This window comes from Pelmatolapia mariae, linkage group LG7, assembly GCF_036321145.2.
Source record: "Pelmatolapia mariae isolate MD_Pm_ZW linkage group LG7, Pm_UMD_F_2, whole genome shotgun sequence".
Taxonomy (NCBI): domain Eukaryota; kingdom Metazoa; phylum Chordata; class Actinopteri; order Cichliformes; family Cichlidae; genus Pelmatolapia; species Pelmatolapia mariae.
In genome coordinates, this window is record NC_086233.1 from 24,417,732 (window position 1) to 24,437,025 (window position 19,294).

General features: G+C 40.3%; 3 protein-coding genes across 4 annotated transcripts; 1 reads left to right on the forward strand and 2 right to left on the reverse strand.

Annotated features, from left to right (window-relative positions):
- Nucleotides 1–510: 510 nt before the first annotated feature.
- On the forward strand, nucleotides 511–3,589 carry tescb (tescalcin b). The gene is made up of 8 exons (XM_063480657.1): nucleotides 511–754; nucleotides 1,390–1,459; nucleotides 1,607–1,687; nucleotides 1,848–1,987; nucleotides 2,081–2,142; nucleotides 2,423–2,530; nucleotides 2,606–2,653; nucleotides 3,361–3,589. The coding sequence occupies exons 1-8, from the start codon at nucleotides 691–693 to the stop codon at nucleotides 3,436–3,438; spliced, it is 651 nt and encodes a 216-aa protein (XP_063336727.1). The 5' UTR covers nucleotides 511–690; the 3' UTR covers nucleotides 3,439–3,589.
- Nucleotides 3,590–6,208: 2,619 nt separating this feature from the next.
- On the reverse strand, nucleotides 6,209–7,431 carry m17 (IL-6 subfamily cytokine M17). The gene is made up of 3 exons (XM_063480725.2): nucleotides 7,359–7,431; nucleotides 6,845–6,993; nucleotides 6,209–6,731 (listed from the first exon to the last, which is right to left on the reverse strand). The coding sequence occupies exons 1-3, from the start codon at nucleotides 7,411–7,413 to the stop codon at nucleotides 6,270–6,272; spliced, it is 666 nt and encodes a 221-aa protein (XP_063336795.1). The 5' UTR covers nucleotides 7,414–7,431; the 3' UTR covers nucleotides 6,209–6,269.
- Nucleotides 7,432–9,513: 2,082 nt separating this feature from the next.
- On the reverse strand, nucleotides 9,514–18,686 carry taok3b (TAO kinase 3b). Of its 2 annotated transcripts, none has more exons than XR_010094316.1 (8): nucleotides 17,084–17,320; nucleotides 16,811–16,939; nucleotides 16,496–16,699; nucleotides 15,090–15,329; nucleotides 14,366–14,578; nucleotides 14,063–14,245; nucleotides 10,401–11,896; nucleotides 9,514–9,921 (listed from the first exon to the last, which is right to left on the reverse strand). XR_010094316.1 is itself a non-coding variant. In XM_063478558.1 (8 exons), exons 2-8 carry the CDS (start codon nucleotides 17,267–17,269, stop codon nucleotides 11,735–11,737), a joined length of 1,317 nt encoding a protein of 438 aa, XP_063334628.1. In that variant the 5' UTR covers nucleotides 17,270–17,320; nucleotides 17,909–18,686; the 3' UTR covers nucleotides 9,514–11,734. The 2 variants fall into 2 exon arrangements, 1 of the variants encoding a protein (XP_063334628.1); XM_063478558.1 differs by adding an exon at nucleotides 17,909–18,686 and having other exon boundaries at nucleotides 9,514–11,896.
- Between the last annotated feature and the right edge of the window lie 608 nt (nucleotides 18,687–19,294).

Sequence of the window (19,294 nt, forward strand, 5' to 3'; positions counted from 1 at the left end):
TACTCCCAGTTTGAAGTAGGTTATTTTAAACCTTTTCCTGAAAGTAACTTAAAGCAGATTTCTCTCTAGAGCTGATTTGCTTGTAACTCAGGTTCCTAAAGTGAGATGTTGCTGGTAGTTTGCAAAGGTTTAACACAATAAATGTTATGCTCATGAGTATGGAAATATTTAAAATTAGGCTGGGTGTGCAACTATGTCCTGAGGGCTGCTCTGGCTGCAACAGGTGGGTTTATACATGTGGATCCATCCACCTGTGCAAAGGGCAGATGTACTGTAGTATGCAAAAGTAAAGCAAGCCTATCTGGAAATATATTTTAAAATCGTTACCATATGTGAAGACTACTTGTGCATTTTTTTTTACTCTGCACTTCATGGCAAACCCTCACACACGGCCTCTGAATATGTAAAACTGGTCATTTAAAGTGCACCCTGTTGTTCCTAAGAATGTGTCGTCATCGAGACGATCGTTGCGGAAGTGGCATGCGCTGTTTGCAGAGGATGAAACCTGCTTGGCGAGCACGCAGGGGGAAAAGAGCCGTGAGATGAGCAGACTCTGTCACAGAAACACACAGGTGGATATGGATCATCTGGAAGCACGAAATCCGCTCTGAATCCAATTTGAGTTCACGTGAGACTCCTCTGTGCTCCCTTTAAAAGCGGGCTGGCCAGGGAAGATCTTTTTTTGGAGCAATGGGTGCACTACAGTCCTTACCTGGACGGCCAGAATATAGTGATCTGGCGGAAAAGACGGGCTGTGAGTAGTCATCACCGGGCTGTTGTTTGCATTACTTGAAAATGCTTCATTTTCAGTCAGACACGTAGAATCAGCCTGCGTAAAATATGCAAAACAAAAACAGGAACTCACTGCGGCGGAAATAACATTTTAATTATTTCTCACTTTAAGGCAGTCTTAAAGGGGAAATACGTCCATGTCAACGTAATGCTCAACATTTGGTGTTTCCATTCAGTTACCTGTTAGTCATCGCTGTGTATAAGATAAACCAGTAGTTGTGGTGCATTACAGATGAATAATTTAAAGTGCAAGTGAATGGAAGTGGAACTTTACCCGGTTTGCAAAGAGAGGTGTTGTTAATAATAGATCGGACTCTATTGAAAGCTTTGACAGCAGCCATTTACAGTAAACACCCAAAAGCTTAAACTCCAGTTTTCTACTTTTCTAAATGACCTTATGGTTTCACCTGTATGTTCTAAACAGGTGAGTGTGAGAGATGAGAGGCAAACCAAAGTGTTTTACATGAAATGTGAATATCCAAATTAGCTGCCTTGAAAGCTGAAAGTGGACAGCTGAACTGGCATTTTAGTGGAACTTAATCTTGGTGTGCAATCTTTGCAGGTAGTTTGTCCTAAAGTTTCCTTTTTATTTCTCAGTTTCATTTGAACAGATTGGAGTTCTGCATAAAAGATTTAAGCAGCTGAGTCACAATGAAGAGACTCTACGGTAAGCTGATATTTGAGGGGGTGTTTTTGTTTGTTCTTTCATTTGTTCTTGTAACAAATATTCTTTGGAGCAGGAAACCTGCTCTACAGGATTCTACGATTGTGTCTATGAATGAGCTACTCCTGAAAGTCTGTTTTACACCCTCAGGAGAGATCATTTCAATGAAATCCACGACCTAGCATTCAATCCCATCCGCACACAGATCATAGAGGCGTTTTTTGACAGAAGGTACAGTAATTAATCATTGCCTTTAATCATTTTACTTTTATTTTTCAAAATCATAAACAATTCTTAAATTTAAGATGAAAAATGATGGAAGAAATTGTAGATTTAATGTATCAGTTGTTGTCAGTGCATTTGAGAGCATCTGATTTGCTGTTTTCTTCAGAAACTTCCATCAGGATGGCGAGGGAAAAGTTCAGGAGATTGGCTTTGAAGAGTTCGTGGTGGTCATGTCCCATTTTAGGCCGCCATCGGTGCACATGACAGAAGAGCAGCGTGAGAAGACCAGGAGAGAGAAACTGAGATGTGCGTCTCAGTGTTGATCGCATGAACTCGACTGCTTGACTTTTACCTGAAGATGACACAAAGTCAAACCTACATTTGTTTGTTTTTCTGCAGTTTTATTCAACATGCACGATACAGACAACGATGGGACAATAACTCTAGAGGAATACAGACATGTAAGCTCGGGGGAAGAAAATCTGGGGAAATGATCGTGCACAGTCACTTTAAGTTGATGATTCAACTGAGTTTTTAAGCTGTTTAAAAATACTGACTGTAAAAGTAAATTATCTTTGTGTTTTACATGTAACTCTAGGGCTTGGGTTATTAGTTGTCACTCCAGCAATCAGCTGAATTTCCTCCAACACAATTGATTGGCTGCCAGTAAAGGACAGGATGAGGCATTTACAGCATTACAGAAATGATATCTTATTTCAGCTGTTGTTCACATCTGTCCAGGTGGTGGAGGAACTGTTATCTCGGAGTGGGACACTGGAAAAGGAAACAGCCAAATGCATTGCTGATGCAGCCATGTTGGAGGTGGCCAGTATTTCAGTGGGTCACATGGTATGTAAGCTAAAGCACCTCAAGTAATGTTAAGCTGTCTGGATAAAGTCAACAACTTCACTTTCTGGCACACAGGAGCCTGATGAATTCTATGAGGGCATCACATTTGAGCACTTCCTCAAGGTTTGTAAACATAATGCACATTATTGAATAATATGCACTCGTTGGTCACTTTCTTAGGTACACCTTGCTAGTTTCTGGTTAGTTTCCCTTAAGAACTGCCTTAACTCTTCATGAGATAGATGCAACAAGGTGCTGGAAACATTTCTGAGAGATGTTCAGGAAGCCAGTCTGCGATATTTGAGTTTTGTAATATAGTGTGTTATCCTGCTGGAAGCAGCCACTGAAAGATGGGTACACCATGGTAGATATGGTCAGCAACAATACTCAGGAGCGCTGTGGTGCTTAAATGTTACTCAGCTGCGATGAAGGGAACCAAAATGTGCCAAGAAAATATCCACCACAACATTATTCCACAGTCAGAGGCTTGAACTGTCGGTACAAGGCATTTCATGTTATTGATACCAAATTTTGACCCCACCATCTAAATGTCATGGACAAAATCTAGACTTCTCAGACCGGGCAACACTTTTCCAATCGTCCTTTGTCTGGTTTTTGGTGAACCCATGCAAGCTGTAGACCATGTCTACATGCCTAAATGCACTAAGATGCTGCCATAAATATTAAGAGCAGTTGATCAGGTGTGCCTTAAAAAAGTGGCTGATGAGTGTACGTGTTCGCTTTAACTTTCTTTTAACTGATCAGTTTACACTGAAGCTGCATTTAAATACTAAATAACTAAGGTTTGAATGTAAAACTGTGTTTTGCAGTTGCTGGACGGATTTGAAATTGAATCGAGAATGACCATTCGCTTTTTGAATATGGACACAACAACCTTGTGTAAGTGAGGTCGGTATGCTGAACTTTGAGGTGCAAAATCATGTTTTCACTGTATTGTCTGTTTAAGTTTATTGCTTGCACTGAATATATGCCTTATTCATGTTTGAATAACTATGCAAATCCTAAGACTATATATATATATATATATATATATATATACACATACACACATATTCTGGATGTATTTGAAGTAATTTGACTGTTAGCAATACTTTACATAATTACTACGCACTTCTAGCAGTTGGACAAAGCAATATTAATCAAATATCCAGTGCTAGCTAACCAACAATATGACTCTATGCATGCAAGTATGGATGCTTGATGAACATCTAAAAATGTTATTGCCATAAATCAATAAGTCTGAGTAATCAGGGATATAAAGGTCTGTCTTTTAAATGTATCTGGATATGTCTCTATTAAGACAACAGCCTTTTATTAATGTCACAGACATGACCCCTCTTGGTGCATGCTCTTCACGTTGTATTTGCACAATAAATGACCCCATGAAACTGTCCTGACTTCAGTTCATGATGTGGATACTTGATAACAGGAAATGGGAGTGCTGTTCTGCATGAATAAATGCTTCACGGCAGAATCGGTTTAACGTTTAAGAAGAAAGTCATGATATGAATTTTATTTAAGTCAAATCCCTTTTCATGTCAGTTCTGCTTCGTCATGCAGAGGTCATTACTCCCTTTTATGGTAACTGGCTGTAGAGGGAAACGGTCTGGTTACATTAAATGTTGGAACTAAAGAGATCACAGGATTTCTCAGAAAAGTCAACGTACCCTGAGAATGGATGACTCATAGAAATGGTTTTCATTAATTGCTTTGTCTGTGGTATAGAATTTCCTTCCGATACTTATACTTGGCAACTTCTCTTTAATGATGAAAAGACGTCACAACACAAGGTGAGTCAAAGAGAAGCCGTGTTTGGTGTCTGTGAGCTAACGGGCTTCGTGTGAGACGGTGACGTTCTGATGTACAAACTCATCATTTTACAGCTTTACTCATTAACGAGGAACTTAAAATCGGGGAATAAAATCTTACGTTTGCAATCCTAGAAAGCAAAACTTTTTAAAAAATGGCTGGCAACTTAGGAAAGTGGAAAGCATAAAATAGGAAGTCAGATGTTTCCTGGTGGCTGAGTGTTTACAGTATAAACCACATACAATAACCAAAGTATCCCTATTTTAAGTGTAGCTGAAAAATGACCTTTTTCGATTTTTCTCATCCTGTTTTCTCCCCATGTGTCGGTAGCTCTACTGTCACGACACCGAAAGGACTTGAAATATGAAAAATAACTGAAATACCTTTAAAAACAACAACCCTAGTTTGTTAACATGAATGGATGTTAGTCTTGGAAATGTTTTTGCAGTGGTGCATCATGACTTTAAATAATGACTTCAACCCTTGGTTCATACTGCCCCCCACAGGTCAAACCATGTCAAAGCATATAAAATGATCATGGCCTTGCACCTGCTTCTCTTGTGGTAACTTTAATGTGTCTTTATCTATAGAAGATGCTTCAGATAATAAAACTTTATCATTACTCGTGTAGATTCACTGATCTGCCACAGAAGCATATGTCACTGTGCAACTTTGACCTTTAACTTCACAAAGCTGCACTTGTGATAATACTTGTCGCTTCTGTTTGGTGACATCTAATTTAAGAAGGCTTCAGTGTTTTAGTGGTCCCACCATGTCGCCACCATGTCTGCCGAGCATGACCTGTGTGTCAGTGAAATAACAGACACTACTGATTTCCACCCAGTAGGCAGTAGTAGTGGGTTAATCAGGGGGGATTCAAGAGATATTTTTGGAACAACTTGACTACATTGTAGACTGGAGAATGACTGTTGCCCTGAGGTACCCTCTGTGTTTGTGCCTTAAATAAGCCAGAGTTATAAGAGGGAACTTGATTCATGACCCAGAGTGAATCCCCCTTCTACTTCCAGTTTCCCGACAGCTTGTGACCTGAGGAAAGTTTAGCTAAGAATTACTTCACTCCAGCAAATATCCTTATAGTCAGTGTGTACAGAGGTGACATCTCTGGAGAACCTGTTCATTATCTGTGTGGGTTTTTCTTTTTTGTTTTTGTTTTTTACAAAGGGTGTATACTTACACATTTCCTTTTTGTAGCTGCAGTTTCTTCTTTTTAAGGCACACAAGGATACACAGCACATGCTATTAATGTAGTGCACAACTATTATCTGAACCACACACACCCACACCTTGTGACTAGCCAGACAGCCCGCCAGTTTCATGAAATCTTTCCTATCAGATGCAGCCTTGTTTTGAACACATGCGTCATTCAGAGTTGATATCACGCAGTCAGCGTCTCAGCAGCTTCCTGATTTTCTTTTATACCCTCTGGATGGACTGATTCTGTGCAGATCACAAGCTGCAATGTTTTTTGTTTCCATCTGAACTTGTCAGAAGCAAAGGAATAAGAGTTATTATTGTAGAAACATCACTTTATCTTAGATTGTTGCCATTAAGTAGGCACCAGTATTGTATTAAACTCCATGCTTTTTTTCAGATGACAAAAATGATTAAATGGATGCTGACCACATAGTACAGATGCAAAGTATTTTTTTAATTGTTGTGTGTAGCACAAATAAGTTTACATCAGCAACACAGGATTTTCCTAATGACATTTTGCAAATTAAATACATATTGCATGGACATAACATGTTTTTAACAGCATGACAATTAACACAAAAGAAAATAAATATTAAATACCATAAATAAGCTTGCATTGACACTCCAGCCACTTTTACACTCATATTTGTTTTTCTCAGGAAACTGACTGTGTAAGGCCACCTTCTGGTCATCTTCAGAATGCATTCATTGGTGTCCTCTTCCTGCACACTTTGCTTTTTAGATTCCTCAGTTCTTTGGAAACGTTTGACATGAAATCCTTGTAGGTCTTCAGGACCACGCAGCCGTACACCTTCTGCTGGAAGATGTTCTGAGCTGGTGGTAGTGTTGTCGGCCCCCCTGCCGGCTCAGGTATGGGCAGGTTTGGGAAGAGGCTCTGATAAAATGTGTTTATGAAACTGGCCAGACTCTCAGTGCGACCCCTGACTCTGGTGAGCTCTTTCAGGAGAGGGCTGCCAGGTGATTGTAAGTCTGTCTGCTGCTTGTACACACGTTTAAAATGTGGGAGGAAAGCTTGGAGATGCGTGTAGATGCTTGCTATCCTTGCTGGGGGATCCAGCCCAGAGATGTTGGGATCAGGGATGTCGTTCACCGACACCTTGCAGAAGAGCTCTGACATTTCCCCTTGAGCGGCTTTCTGCAAACAAGGGAAAAAAGGAAAGGAATCAGCCTACATAGCTTATAAGTGCACAAGTATATCTGCCAGTATACTGGTAAAGTAGAGCAGTTTTATGCCTGTAGTCTACTCACATATGTCTTGATTAGGTCACCAGATTCCTTGTGTACAATTCTGGTGATCTTCAAAGTCTGCTGCAGGAGATTCCCACACTGCTGATTCGTGCTTGCCGCCACAGTTTTTGTTGAATCAACAGTCATAAGCAGCAAGAGAGACAGTAATGCTGAGGAGAAATGAGCTAGTCAGTTATGGTTATCCTTCATCACATTGGTGGGTTTAAGGGGATCTTTGTATAAAAACCACAAGTGCCAAAAAAGAGATTTTTGATTTTTTTTTTTTTTTGTACAGCAAATATGTGGCAATAAAAGCTTACAGTGCCATTTCCAATATTTTATGTAGCATTATGTTAAGAAACTAATAAGCATTGTAATTTCCTTTACTGACGCAGAAAACGGCAAACTGCTCTTAGTTTTACAACAGCTGTAAATCGCTAAAAATAACCACATCTCTATTGGCAAGAAAAGATGCAAAAGTGTTCAGTGCTTTATATTTAAAGCACAAAACGGAGACAAAAACAATAAAACTTACTTGCTGCTGTTTCCATGAACTGCTGAAAATGCATATTCTTTACATGACCATTCATTCTCCTCTCGGTATCACAAGCAAATTGTGCGGACTTGTCATAATCACACTGCTTTAAAACTTTTTAAAGACAGAAACCGCACATTTGTCACAGGAGGAAATGACGTGCACTTGTGAGGCAACCAAATTTCCCAGAATTTCCTCCTTTCGTTCACATGTGCATTTTTTTTTACGCCTATAACAAGCAAAGTGGGCAATGTACCTAAATGCCTGCTCTCTTAATAGGCATGTTGGGGCATTGTCTGCTCATTAGGACATGTATGGACATAGGGTTGTGGCATTTAAAATAGGACTTCCTTTTTGTGCATGGAAAATAAACACTTATATTTATATATTTCAAGAAAACTGAAAGAGTAACCTGCAGAATTTAGAAAACAGTGTCATACATGAATCAAAAATCATATCAGGACTGAGGTCAACCTACACTTTTCACACATGCTCACCAAATTGCTTCCTACCACTCTTTAAATAGCAAGGGTGAGAAACTTGTCTGTGCGTGGAGGTAAAAGTGAGCTCATCACTGTCTGTGCAAAGCTGGATGTTGATAATTTTGTTTGTTTGTTTGTTTTTTGTTTTTTTATAGATCTGAAAAGAAACTGTTAAAGTTTCTTAATTTCTATGTATAGGCATTCACGCAGGAGGAGTCTGATATTACTCAGGATCTTTCAGTCTGTGTTTAGCTTCCAGTGGCTTCGCTGGCATAGGCATGACCCCAATGATTCAAAAACAAAACCACATGACTACAGTGTCCTGCTGCTACCTGGCAAAGTTCACTCTGACATACCCAACAAATTCTAAGGTAAGTGCTGAGGAAATGTTATTTTTGTTTGGACCACAAATGTGAGGGGGGGATTTTGAAAGCCGTTTCATATTGTTTTTTTTCTACCTTCTGTTAAATTTGGTAAACAGTTCTCCTGAATTTCATCTCTTACTCCTAAATCCCCTCCTGAGACCACGTGTCTGCAACAATGTTTTCAAGCGGGTGTTTGCACAGGAAGCCAGCAGGGTCACAGGAAATGCATTTCTCAATCACAAATTTTCTGAGTGCGTAAAAGGACTGGGCCTGCTTAGGTAAAGCATGCAATCTGTTGCATGGGCTGACTTTAACACTGGATGATCTCACTGTGACATGCTAGTGTGGCGTGTCTTCCAGAGATTTATGAGTAAACATTAGACATCTCGCAGGATGGGAAAATATGAAAATAACATAAACTGGGCTTTTTTTGTTGTTGTTGTTGTTGCTAATCTTACAGTCATCCCCCAACACTTCTGCTTGGAGACACCCGATGACGTCTTTTTGGCTCACTATCTGCATCACTAGGGTTAATTTTGGGTCAGACTGCAGGTCAGACTGCACGTCTGCAGACAGAAAAGTGGCAATCTCCTCTGAGGTAAAAGCAACAGGTAAACTTTTCACTGAAAGTGAAAAAACCTCATTATGAGCTGGCAGCATCTCTTTGTTTTCTGTTGATTATCACATTTTGGTTTCAATACCCTAGATGTATTGTTGCTGAACTACTGACTACTTGAGAAAAATGAGGGGGAACTCAATGCGCCACATCCCTGTCAGCACTACTTCAGGTAAAATCTAACCACTCTTTTGCCACCTTCAGGGGGTTTCCAGTTACCCCAGGGGATTAAAGAGGGGTTGCGGCGAGGCTGGCAACTGCTGCAACAGATGTCGGCAGTTCAAGGAAACTACAGTGAGATTCCTGCTAGCATATAAAGTAGAGGCATGCTAAAAAATAAACCACACTCAGTACCTAAATCAAGCAGGCTTTCCCTGAAACGTGAGGAACCTGGACGCTCTGCAGTGCAACTTCCCTCTCACTTCTTGCTCCAACTTCAGGTTTCTGTTTTCACAAGTTAACAAATGTGTGTTTGCGTGCTTGCAATCTACAGTAAATTATGATAAACAGCGTTTTATTTGATTTGATGTAGGTCACTGCGGTTATAATGCACTAAGAAAAGCAAAAGTGAGACGATTTGCACCACATGACAAAGCTTTACAAGAAAATTTAACCACAAATGATAAGAAATGCACTCTGACATGAGATGCAGGATGATAATTGAGAGTCCTTGTTTTCAACAGAATCTCTTTTATTTTTGTCTTTGAACTGCACAGGAAATGGTGAATAAAGTTCTTTAGGAAAGTCCCCTTTATTCTAACTAAATACATCTTTCTAGTAACATAAAAGTCACACAAATTGTAATTGTTTTGCAGCTCACAAACAAACTTTTTCAAGCACCCCAACAGCACTTTTTTTTAAAAAATTGTGTCCACAAGGCTTTCAGTTACACGTGACCAAGACAAAAGGCCTTACTGCATATGAGAAATGCTGTCATCAAATTTCAGAAAGTTCATGAAAATGTCAAAGACGGTAAATTTTAGAAAACAAATTCAGAATTTAGGTGTAAAACAAGAGCATTTAAGTGCTATTGCGTTCCGACGCTGAATGCCATCGCGTTCGTCTGCTGTACCCCGGGGCGTGTCTTCTAGCGTTCAGCCCTGTGAGGAACATAACCAAACATTAATACAAGTTGTGGCTCTGACGTGAAAAGAAAAGAAAAAATGTAACAGGGTTGCATTCAAGACCACCACATTAAACAATGTTCCAAAAACTGTCCCATGATAAAATAGCATTTATTTTTCCATACATATACTTAATTTTCTTTTAAGAGGGTTTCACTGCATGGGGTACTCTAAATATGTCATGAGTGTTTGAAAAACATAGTAGTGTTTTGACTCAGAGTGGGGGCGGGGGTGGGGTTCAAAATGCTTTACATTTTGTAAAAATCAATCGTCTCTTCGAGACAAAAACCCACAAGGCTAAAAGTGGCATTAGAAATTAAGCACCAAACAATTACCCTTCCATTCAGTAGAAATGGAATAATTGTGCAACCTGTTCAATGACCATAACAAAGATGGCAAAAAAGATGTAAATCTTATCATTAGACAGTAATAAGGAGAATGCAATCCGGACCCACATGCTGTTGTCTGCTGTTGTGGAGTCGCTGATACTGATAGAAGAAGTCTGTGGTTCCATTCACCTGCATCTATACAATCTCAAAGTCTAGTGATTTGACTTAGCAATATATTGAGCTATTGTATGACCATTTCTCTATATTATAAAATGAAAGAAAACAAAGCAAAATCTTTATCATTAGACTCTGTTATCAGTAACAGATGAGTGTCTCTGTATATTCTAGCTATGTTCTCATGTACAAATATTGATATCAAAAATTATACAGCACAATTCTCACCATTTTCCTTTACAAGAACTTTGATTAGTGAACATTAAATGATTCACAAGTTTAGATGAACTCAAAAACAAAAATGGTGCCGGCCTCAGTAGGTAAAATATAGATATAACAAACACGTAACTAAAATCTGCTTCAGGCACAACTTAAATAAAGGCATTTGTGAAAATTATCATATCAAATATGGCGCTTATGTCCAGTATCCATAGGCCTAAAAAAATGCTATGACCACTTTTATTTACAAACAGCTAAAATCTCTGACAGATTCATGCTTCACTTCACAACCTGAATTTGTCCTTAAAGTGCATGCAATAATAAGCAGTTTTACCAAGTGGGATCTTGAGTTGTGATAAGATAAATGGGCTGATCAAGCTTATGCCAATCGAGTCTACATATCAAATGAAAGAAAAGATCAGAACTGCCTAGAAAAGTGAGGGTCCACAGTATACTGTATGCATAAGCACAAAATGGAAGTATGACTGGAAAATAAAAATAAAAAAACTCTGACTATCCAGTGACCCCATACAGTAATATTCACATTCAGCGAATAAAATAAAAAGAACAAAATGAAACTAGTAAAAAAAACCAAAAAAACCCAAAACCAAAACAAAGCAGCTTAACACCACGGGGGAATCCGTAGCTCACATTCCACAATGTCCCTCCATGTAACACACATTAAGCCTCATATGAACAAGATGGGTTTCTACTTAAACATATCAAAGTGCCCATTTTACTAAAATTTCCTGATTTATTCAATTCATACCAAAAGGAGAAAATGGCATGGAGGAAAGAGTCTTTTATTTCAGACACATAGGCTTTTGAGTTACACTGACTAGGTTTGACTTTTATTGACATGTTGTTGTGTAGATTCTTTTGTTTTACCCCCCCCTCCCTTTAAAGTTTCACAAAAGAGGCTCTCATTGCACGCAACACCCCAATTCAAAGATGCAATATCTAAGAGCAATGAAAAGTAATCCAGTTTTGTCACCCTGGGTGGGACAAACGGTCAAGTGGACGTGAAAAGGGCACGGATATGTTGTCCTTTAGAGATAAATCCACTTTCATCTGTTGTCTTCTTTGGGGAAGTCTATAGATCCCAGGCTTCCAAAGCCAAGGCTTCTACTTTCTGTGTCAAAAGCATTAATTTCTCTGTCCTGACGTTCCAACAAGTGCTTAATCCGTTCGGTACGTTCCTTCTGAAGTGCAGCCAGTTCCTCCTCAATCTGCAAGGAAAACGCAGCATGGTAAACATTTTAATGGAATTAGATTCATTTTACCTATTTTTTAATCTGTAATGGCATTATGGTTGGAGATGCAACAAGCACTGGTTAAATGTTGCCTATATGCAAAGGAGCTAAAGCTATCCAAAACTTGGAATCCAGCTGCCTCAGTATGAGCAAAGGATCAAAGCTGCCATGAGGAAAGACGAGTGAAAAAAAGAAAAAATGTCGACGTCCTCGTATCTGGTTAAGTTATAAACATAGTGAAAAATAATGTAAGTAACTGACAATTGTTTTGTTACATAAATCCGCTGTATCCGCTTTTTTTTTTTTTTTTTTTTTGGTAAGGTCAAATATGTAAAGGTGAAGATCCTGTAACTTACTGCACTTTGAAGGGAATTAGAAAATGTAATCATTTCTTTCTAACAATATCCTGTACTGAAGAAAAGTTTATTTTTCCTCATATATGCCGTCAATCATAGTTCTTAGTAAGAAATTGAATTGGAAAAAAAATAGGAGTAGGAGGAAAACTGGAAATCAGAATCAACCGCAAAAAATTCAGCTGTTGCATCATAATTGTTGTCAGTAATTTCAACATGTTTACTGTATATAAAGATGTTGCAAAAACCTATTACTACATTTCCATTAAAATTCATATTTTTATTCAGTTGATGAAAAACTGGGTCTTTATGGGTCTTTTTGGTTTCAGGTTCATATTTAACATCAGAAAACCATGCTCTGTTGGGTAGTGAAACACTTGCCCATTGAAGGCAGTGTAGACAATCAAGACAATAAGACCAAAGAAGGAAAGAAAAACAAAACAAATCACACAAAAAAAACACATAGGAAATGAAAAAGTAAAATGAAACTAGATTAAACTAGACATCGGAAGAAGGCATAGGAGGAGATCGGGCACAATGGGGAAACAAAAAACATATTGGAACCCAGAATTGAAGATTCATAAAAGTAAGGAGGTATTTGTAAATCAAAATGTAGATATTAAGCAATCTAAGAAGCAAACAGAGAAACTCAAGAAGGTCCTTAAAGGTCCAAGAACTGGAAACCCTGGCTCCCACACTGGGTATAGACCTGGACATTTCAGAATTCCTTCTGCTACTTCTATCAGCAGTCACATCATCAATAAACACTAGTGACCCAGTGCCACTGGCAGCCTTACATGCACGTATTATAACACTGGCTTCACCATGAGTGACAGAAGATGCGGAATGCTTTGAATCATGAGCTGTTTCTCTCACTCACCCACACTTTTCTCTTCCCATCATTCTGGTAAAGGTTAATCTTGGTTTCATCCGTTCAAATGATTTTCAGCACTATGCAGGTTCTTTGTGATGTTTTTAGCAAAGTGTAATCTGAAGACTTCTTTTCTTAAACATGAAAATAATTCTATCATGGCCCACTTGATGGATTTATTTTGTTTTATCAGCCTAACACTGGACTGCACCTCAGCATGATGTTTATTTTACAAATTATGGTCCAAGTTATTGTAAAATAGATGATAATGGAGGGGATACATGTGTCTGTGTAGTGTCTTCTTATCTTTTCACTGCTCACTTGTGTTGTCTGTTTTCAAAAAACTGAGACACCAACAGACAAAATGACAAACTTCAGTTTGCAAAAAAGAGAATCCAAATGGCGTCATTTATATACAGTGTGTGGCATTTTGTCATTTCAAGTATCAGACAAATAAAAACCAGAGAATTTCCTCCTTGGCCTGAGGAGGCAGGAATGTGTGACCCAGGTTTAACTATCTAAAATAGTACTTCATTCAAAACTATAAAGGCAGTTTCACAGTGTCATTAGAAGAAGACTCAAAACAACCACCAAATTATCTCTACAAGATGTTATGAAATTACTTTTTATGATCTTTCAGTTTGAACCAAAAGTGGTGAACAGAACAACGCTGTCATCATTAGAGCCCTGCCATATCATGGCTTTCCTATATTATGAATAAAACAATAAGCATATTTACCATGTTGTCTATGTTCATGGTGAACTTGACTACAAACTAGAGCGCCACTGTTATGCTGTTGTCAGCTGATAAATCGTCTCTCTGGACGCAGATCTATCTACCTACCTATCTGGCATCATTTTCATAAAATATGGTATCATGCTGGATTTATTTTAGAATAGCTTTGATGCTAAACGTACCTTCTGTTCAAGGTGCGCTCTCCGTATGGAGACCTTCTGCTCAAGTTTCTGCTGCTCGCGCTCATGTTGGGTCTCCATCTGTGACTTGGTTTTTTTCTGGTAAGCGTCCAGGAGTTCCATCTCTTGCTTCAGCTGCTGCTTCAGAGCTTGGCACTCCGTTTCCTGCTCCGCTTCTAATCGCATCTAGAAACACGGCGAGACAGAGTTAGCGACAAACATCAGAGAGCGTGGCTGTTGAAATTTCATGCTCTTGTGTTGACGAACGAGCCCCGTTTCAACTGTTAATAACAAACTGCTGCATACCGCTTGTGAAGCCATCATCTCATTGATGCTCTTCTCGTACTGCTCAGCCAGTATGGCCAACTTGCGTGTCTGCTCCTCTTTCAGGCCCTTCAGGATGGTTTTATGGTCACCTTTGGGAGACACCTCTAGCTGATGGTTCCTAAGAGCCTTGTACTGCTTATTCTGCACCTTACATGTGTCCTGAAACTGTTTTTTGATCTGCATCTCCAGTGTCTGCAACAGAGATAATGATTAAATGTTAGTCTCGTGCTCTTTTCTTGGTATATTTAAAGTTAAAGCTGACTGGTTCAGTTGGTTGTTCATAACTCAACTGATTGATTAGGCTTGTGGATTCAAAGCCTGAAGACTCTGCTCAGTCTACCCTTTCAAAGTATACAAAATAAAGTTGTATGAATAAATAAATAATTTGTTTGCAGCGCCCTTGAACATTTATTTCCATAAGTGGGCTTCTGACCACTGTGCTATTAGATAAAGAGAGACGAGATTTAAACTTGTGAACACACATGTTTTGGAGGAAGCAGTTCTCATGGCAACGTGATTAATGGTTTTCTACAGGTGACTACCGGGCTAAATATTTCAGTCAAGTCGAATGCTATGAATGCATTGCACAGCACTTGCAGAGCTTCAGCGTAAACGCATGACTTCATCAGGTTATTATGTAGATGTTCATGGGATGTGAACTCTCCACCACACAGAATAGCAGCAAAGAGTAAATCTCAGGCACCTTGAGGTTTCTGGGCTGCTGTCGTTGCTCCAGAGTGTGTTTTCTGTGCAGTTCCCTTTGCCGACGGTTATTGTACTCCTCCTGGTTTTCAAGCTCTGTCTGGTGCTGCAGCCGCATGAGTTCGATGCGCAGCTTCTGGAGCATCTGCAGCTGCCTGCGCTCCAGGTCCTGGGTGGACTCATCCTGCCGGATCATCAGGGCATGTTCCATCTCCTTCTGGGTCCTCTTCTTGTTCAGCTCCTGGGACACGAAAATGGACCGTTTTGAAAGACAGTATTAATTTGTCATATATCTTAATACAGGTTTTCTTCTTTTTCTTTTTTAATTTTCATTATTTTTGATTTAATGTTAAAGCTTCTATTTATCTCCATGTGTTTCTCTTTGCTGAAATACATGAAACTATGCAAGTGACATGCCGTTACAATGCCAGTACTTCCCTGGGAAACCCTTTTCCACTGTGGAAGAAAAACCTTTGCACTCTGTACAACACCTGGATTTTTGAGTTTTTTAACCTTTTCTTGGTTGTTATCATTAATTGTAAAATTAATGCCTCAGAGTTTTTATACCGTTGGTGAATGCACCAGAAGATATCCCTTTATGAACGATATCCTATGATCTATAATTGTCATTAATGTAAATAAGTATACATTATCCAAGAAATTACTAACAGTAAAAGTAACTCTTAGTTGCTTCCTTCAAGCTACAAAAAGTTGTTGTGTCCACAAAGCTTCTGAAAACAGAAACAATCATCCCAAAAGTGGGTGGCTAACTGTGAACGCTGTTTCATGGTGGTATAGTCTTCTTCTTTCGGCTCCTCCCTTTAAGGGTCGTCAGAGTGGATCGTCTTCCTTCCTACCCGATCCCTGGTATCCTCCTCTGTCACACCAACCCTCTGCGTGTCCTCTTTCACTTCACCTGTGGACCTTCTCTGAGGTCTTCCTCTCTTCCTGCATTGCAAGATTGAGATGTCCAAACCCTCTCAAGCTTGACTGCCTCTCTAACTTTGTCTCCAAACTGCTCAACCTGAGCTTTTCCTCTGATGTACTCATTGCTAATCCTGTGCATCTTGGTCATTCCCAGTGAAAATCGTAACGTCTTCAGCTCCAATGTTTCCAAACCATAGATCACAGCAAGTCGTGCTTTCATCTTGTAAACCTTCCTTTTCTTTCTCACTGCTATCCTTCTGTCACAAATCACCTCTCACACTCATCTCCACCCACTCCACCCTGCTTGCACTCTCTTCTTCACCTCTCTGTCCGTTGCTTTGGATGGTTGACCCCAGGCATTTACACTCATCCACCCTCTGCTCTTCTCTCTGCAGCTTCACTGTTACACCATCCTCCCTCTCATTCACAGTCTTGGTGGCACACAATGTTACGTAACATCAGGATATTGTATTACTGTACCTCTCTCAGTTGCTCTTGTTCAAACTCATGTTTCCTGAGCAGACTCCGGCGTTTCAGAGCCCTGCAGCTGCGATCGTACACCAGCCTCTGCTGGGCCAGCAGGTGAGCTTCCTCCTCAGCCTGAGAGCGCTGCATTGTTTCTTTGTGCCTCGACAGACGCTCCTGCTTTTCCTCCTTGGGTATACAAGGGTCATTGTCCATCTCCTGCAACACAGCACAAACCGTGTGAATGGACTTTGGACAAAGTGAAGATTTTCTCAAAGAATACATGCTTCGCGTGCAACTTCATAAACTTATTTTGTTGATGATATTTACTTCCTTGATCTTGTCTTTGCAAAGCCTGTATTCCTTTTTCTGGTTTTCTAAGAAAGAAGTCAGCTCTTTCTTTTGCTGAGCAACAATCTGTTGCTGGATCCTCCTCTCTTCTGCTGCAACTGACTTCGTCTGTGAAGACACATTCAAATAATCAGATTATCACCTTTTTATAGAATCCCTTCCTTACGTAGACACAAGTGCAGCTCAGAGTGAGTTACATCACTCTTTAGTTTTCATCTCATTCACAAATAACACCTGCTGCTGAGGCTGTACCTCTTTGTCTGTTTGAGCAACATGGCGTTTGGCCAGTCTTTCCAGCTCAATGTAAGTGTTGTTCGCATGTGTCTCCAATTCCTTCTGCAGCCGGAGCCTATGCTCATCCATCTCGGCCTTTAGCCTGTTCTCCAGGGCGATCAGCTGCTTCTGGTGCTGTCGCCGCATGCGCTTATACCCAGACATCTGCACCCGCAGCTCAAAGTCCTGCTCATGCTCCTCGATCTACCTGATGCCCTACATGGAAGAATATGGGAAGCAGGAAGTGAAAGAAATCGAGCAGCCAGAAACATGAAGCCACACACCGTACAGAAAATACAAACTGCAAACTAAAGAGCAATCAGAAGCCAGATCAGCAAAAAATCCATAACAACATTTTTTTTGTTTGTTTGTTTAATCATCCGAAATTTGTAAGATGCCACTATTCAGGAATCAGCACAACAATCTAAGATGACTGAGAGAAAATTCAACCTTTTACAATCAGCGAGAAAAAAAAGCAAATAAACTAAATCTCACTGGTAAAAGACATCAAACGGTCATTTACATGGATTACATATAAACGTAATACACACACTTCAAAGCAGGGGCAGAGAGGGAAGCTGAGGATGGAAAAAATGACATCCATTAACAGGATCTGGTTGCCATGACTACAGATGTACAGCTGAGAACACAGACATCCCTTCCCTCCCTCCTCATTCTCGCGCCGCCAAGCACGCACACACAAGCTAGCGCACACACGCACGCGCAAACACACACGTATTTTTATTGTTATTATTGTCAGTATTATTTGCTCTACGCAAACGGCGGTGAGAGGGAGTTGCGTACCAAAGATGCTGATTTGATGGTGGCAATGTGTTCACAGATCTTGCAGTCGAGAGACCGGCTCTTGCGAGAAGTAGGCCGCAGCTCTGGCCTGGTGTCCCTGTGCACAGCCTCATCCCTCACGCAAGCATGGTCCTGCAGGGAGGGAGGAAAAGGGGGAGATAGTGGGGCTGGGTACTTCCCAGGCCCTCCGCACTCGCTGTTTCTGCTAGAGCCGCTATTACTGCCGAATCGCCCTGAATGCAGCACAAATCCAGCCTTAAATGCATCCTTCCCCTGCTTGTTCCCCCGCTACTGGCTGCAAGTCCTTGCTAAGAGAGAAAAGGGCATTGCCAAACAATTGCAGGCAGCACCGAGAAGGCAGCCACTAGATGAAGTCGCTCTTTTTTTTTCTCTTTTTTTTTCTGGCGTCCCCCTCTTTCCAAAGAGGAGGAACCGAATGGCTCCGGTGGATACGGGTGAATTATGCAATGCCTACCATTGATGATAATCGGAGAAAGACGGCACAGAGATGTCTTTTACAGCCACTCTTCTTTTCCGTTTCACAATGCCAGAGATGTTTGGGAGGAAATATAGTTTCCCTGCGTTCCTGTGGTCGCATGTAGTGCCATATTTGAAATGCTTTGAATCAGATAAGGCACATCCAAACATGGTTTTCCCTCGAATATGTCGCCCGACGATCCGTTTGTACTCCACTCGAATTTCTGTCCTACATTTACAGCGCACTTGGTCATGGTAGGTGGTTCTGGTGCCTTCTATTCATCTCTTTGCTCTGTCCCTCTTCTACACTCCCCCTTCCTTTAAAGAGACACCACAATACTACTGGCACATCTCAACACTGGTGAAGTCATTTCACACAAGAAGAGATGTTCAAACAAACATGCATATGCAGGTGTTCGTAAAGGTACTCGCATCAGTTATTATCATCAGAGCATCTTCTTGAAATCCTAGTGAAGAGATAGTGGGGCATTAGACAGCATTAAAATTCTATAATTACTTTTACGCCTTTTGAATAAAACTGTCTGATTTTATTTCATCGGAAGTAAATTATGAATTATGTTAATTATTGCAACAATTCTGTAGCTGTCTGTAATTTGCAGTATAGGTAGAGTAACAAAAAACACTGATGGGTGCTATTATTCCTGCCAGTACTCCATGTGGATGCTGGAGGGAGACAGAGGACATAGATTTGGGGGTGGGTGGGGGTCCCTCTCCGTGGTGCTGAAGGGGCAACCTTCCAGAGAAGAGGCGCCAGAAACTGCAGTTCCTCTAGTGGCCATTGGAGGCTGGCTCCAGAAGTGAGTCGATCCCCATGGGCTCCCGTGTTAAAATATTCAACTTTAGAGCATTTAAAGGCATGATTACTACCTGGTAAAGAAATCAGTTTTG

Coding starts and splice junctions, on each gene's coding strand:
- tescb (XM_063480657.1), top strand. CDS start 691: ATGGGTGCACTACAGTCCTTACCTGGACGGCCAGAATATAGTGATCTG. Junction 755..1,389: donor TCTGGCGGAAAAGACGGGCT/GTGAGTAGTCAT, acceptor TTTATTTCTCAG/TTTCATTTGAACAGATTGGA. Junction 1,988..2,080: donor CAGGAGAGAGAAACTGAGAT/GTGCGTCTCAGT, acceptor GTTTTTCTGCAG/TTTTATTCAACATGCACGAT.
- m17 (XM_063480725.2), bottom strand. CDS start 7,413: ATGAATGGTCATGTAAAGAATATGCATTTTCAGCAGTTCATGGAAACA. Junction 6,994..7,358: donor GTTCATGGAAACAGCAGCAA/GTAAGTTTTATT, acceptor ATTTCTCCTCAG/CATTACTGTCTCTCTTGCTG. Junction 6,732..6,844: donor GTGACCTAATCAAGACATAT/GTGAGTAGACTA, acceptor CCTTGTTTGCAG/AAAGCCGCTCAAGGGGAAAT.
- taok3b (XM_063478558.1), bottom strand. CDS start 17,269: ATGTCTGGGTATAAGCGCATGCGGCGACAGCACCAGAAGCAGCTGATC. Junction 15,330..16,495: donor AACAAGAGCAACTGAGAGAG/GTACAGTAATAC, acceptor TTCGTGTCCCAG/GAGCTGAACAAGAAGAGGAC. Junction 11,897..14,062: donor GAGCGCACCTTGAACAGAAG/GTACGTTTAGCA, acceptor TTTTCCTTGCAG/ATTGAGGAGGAACTGGCTGC.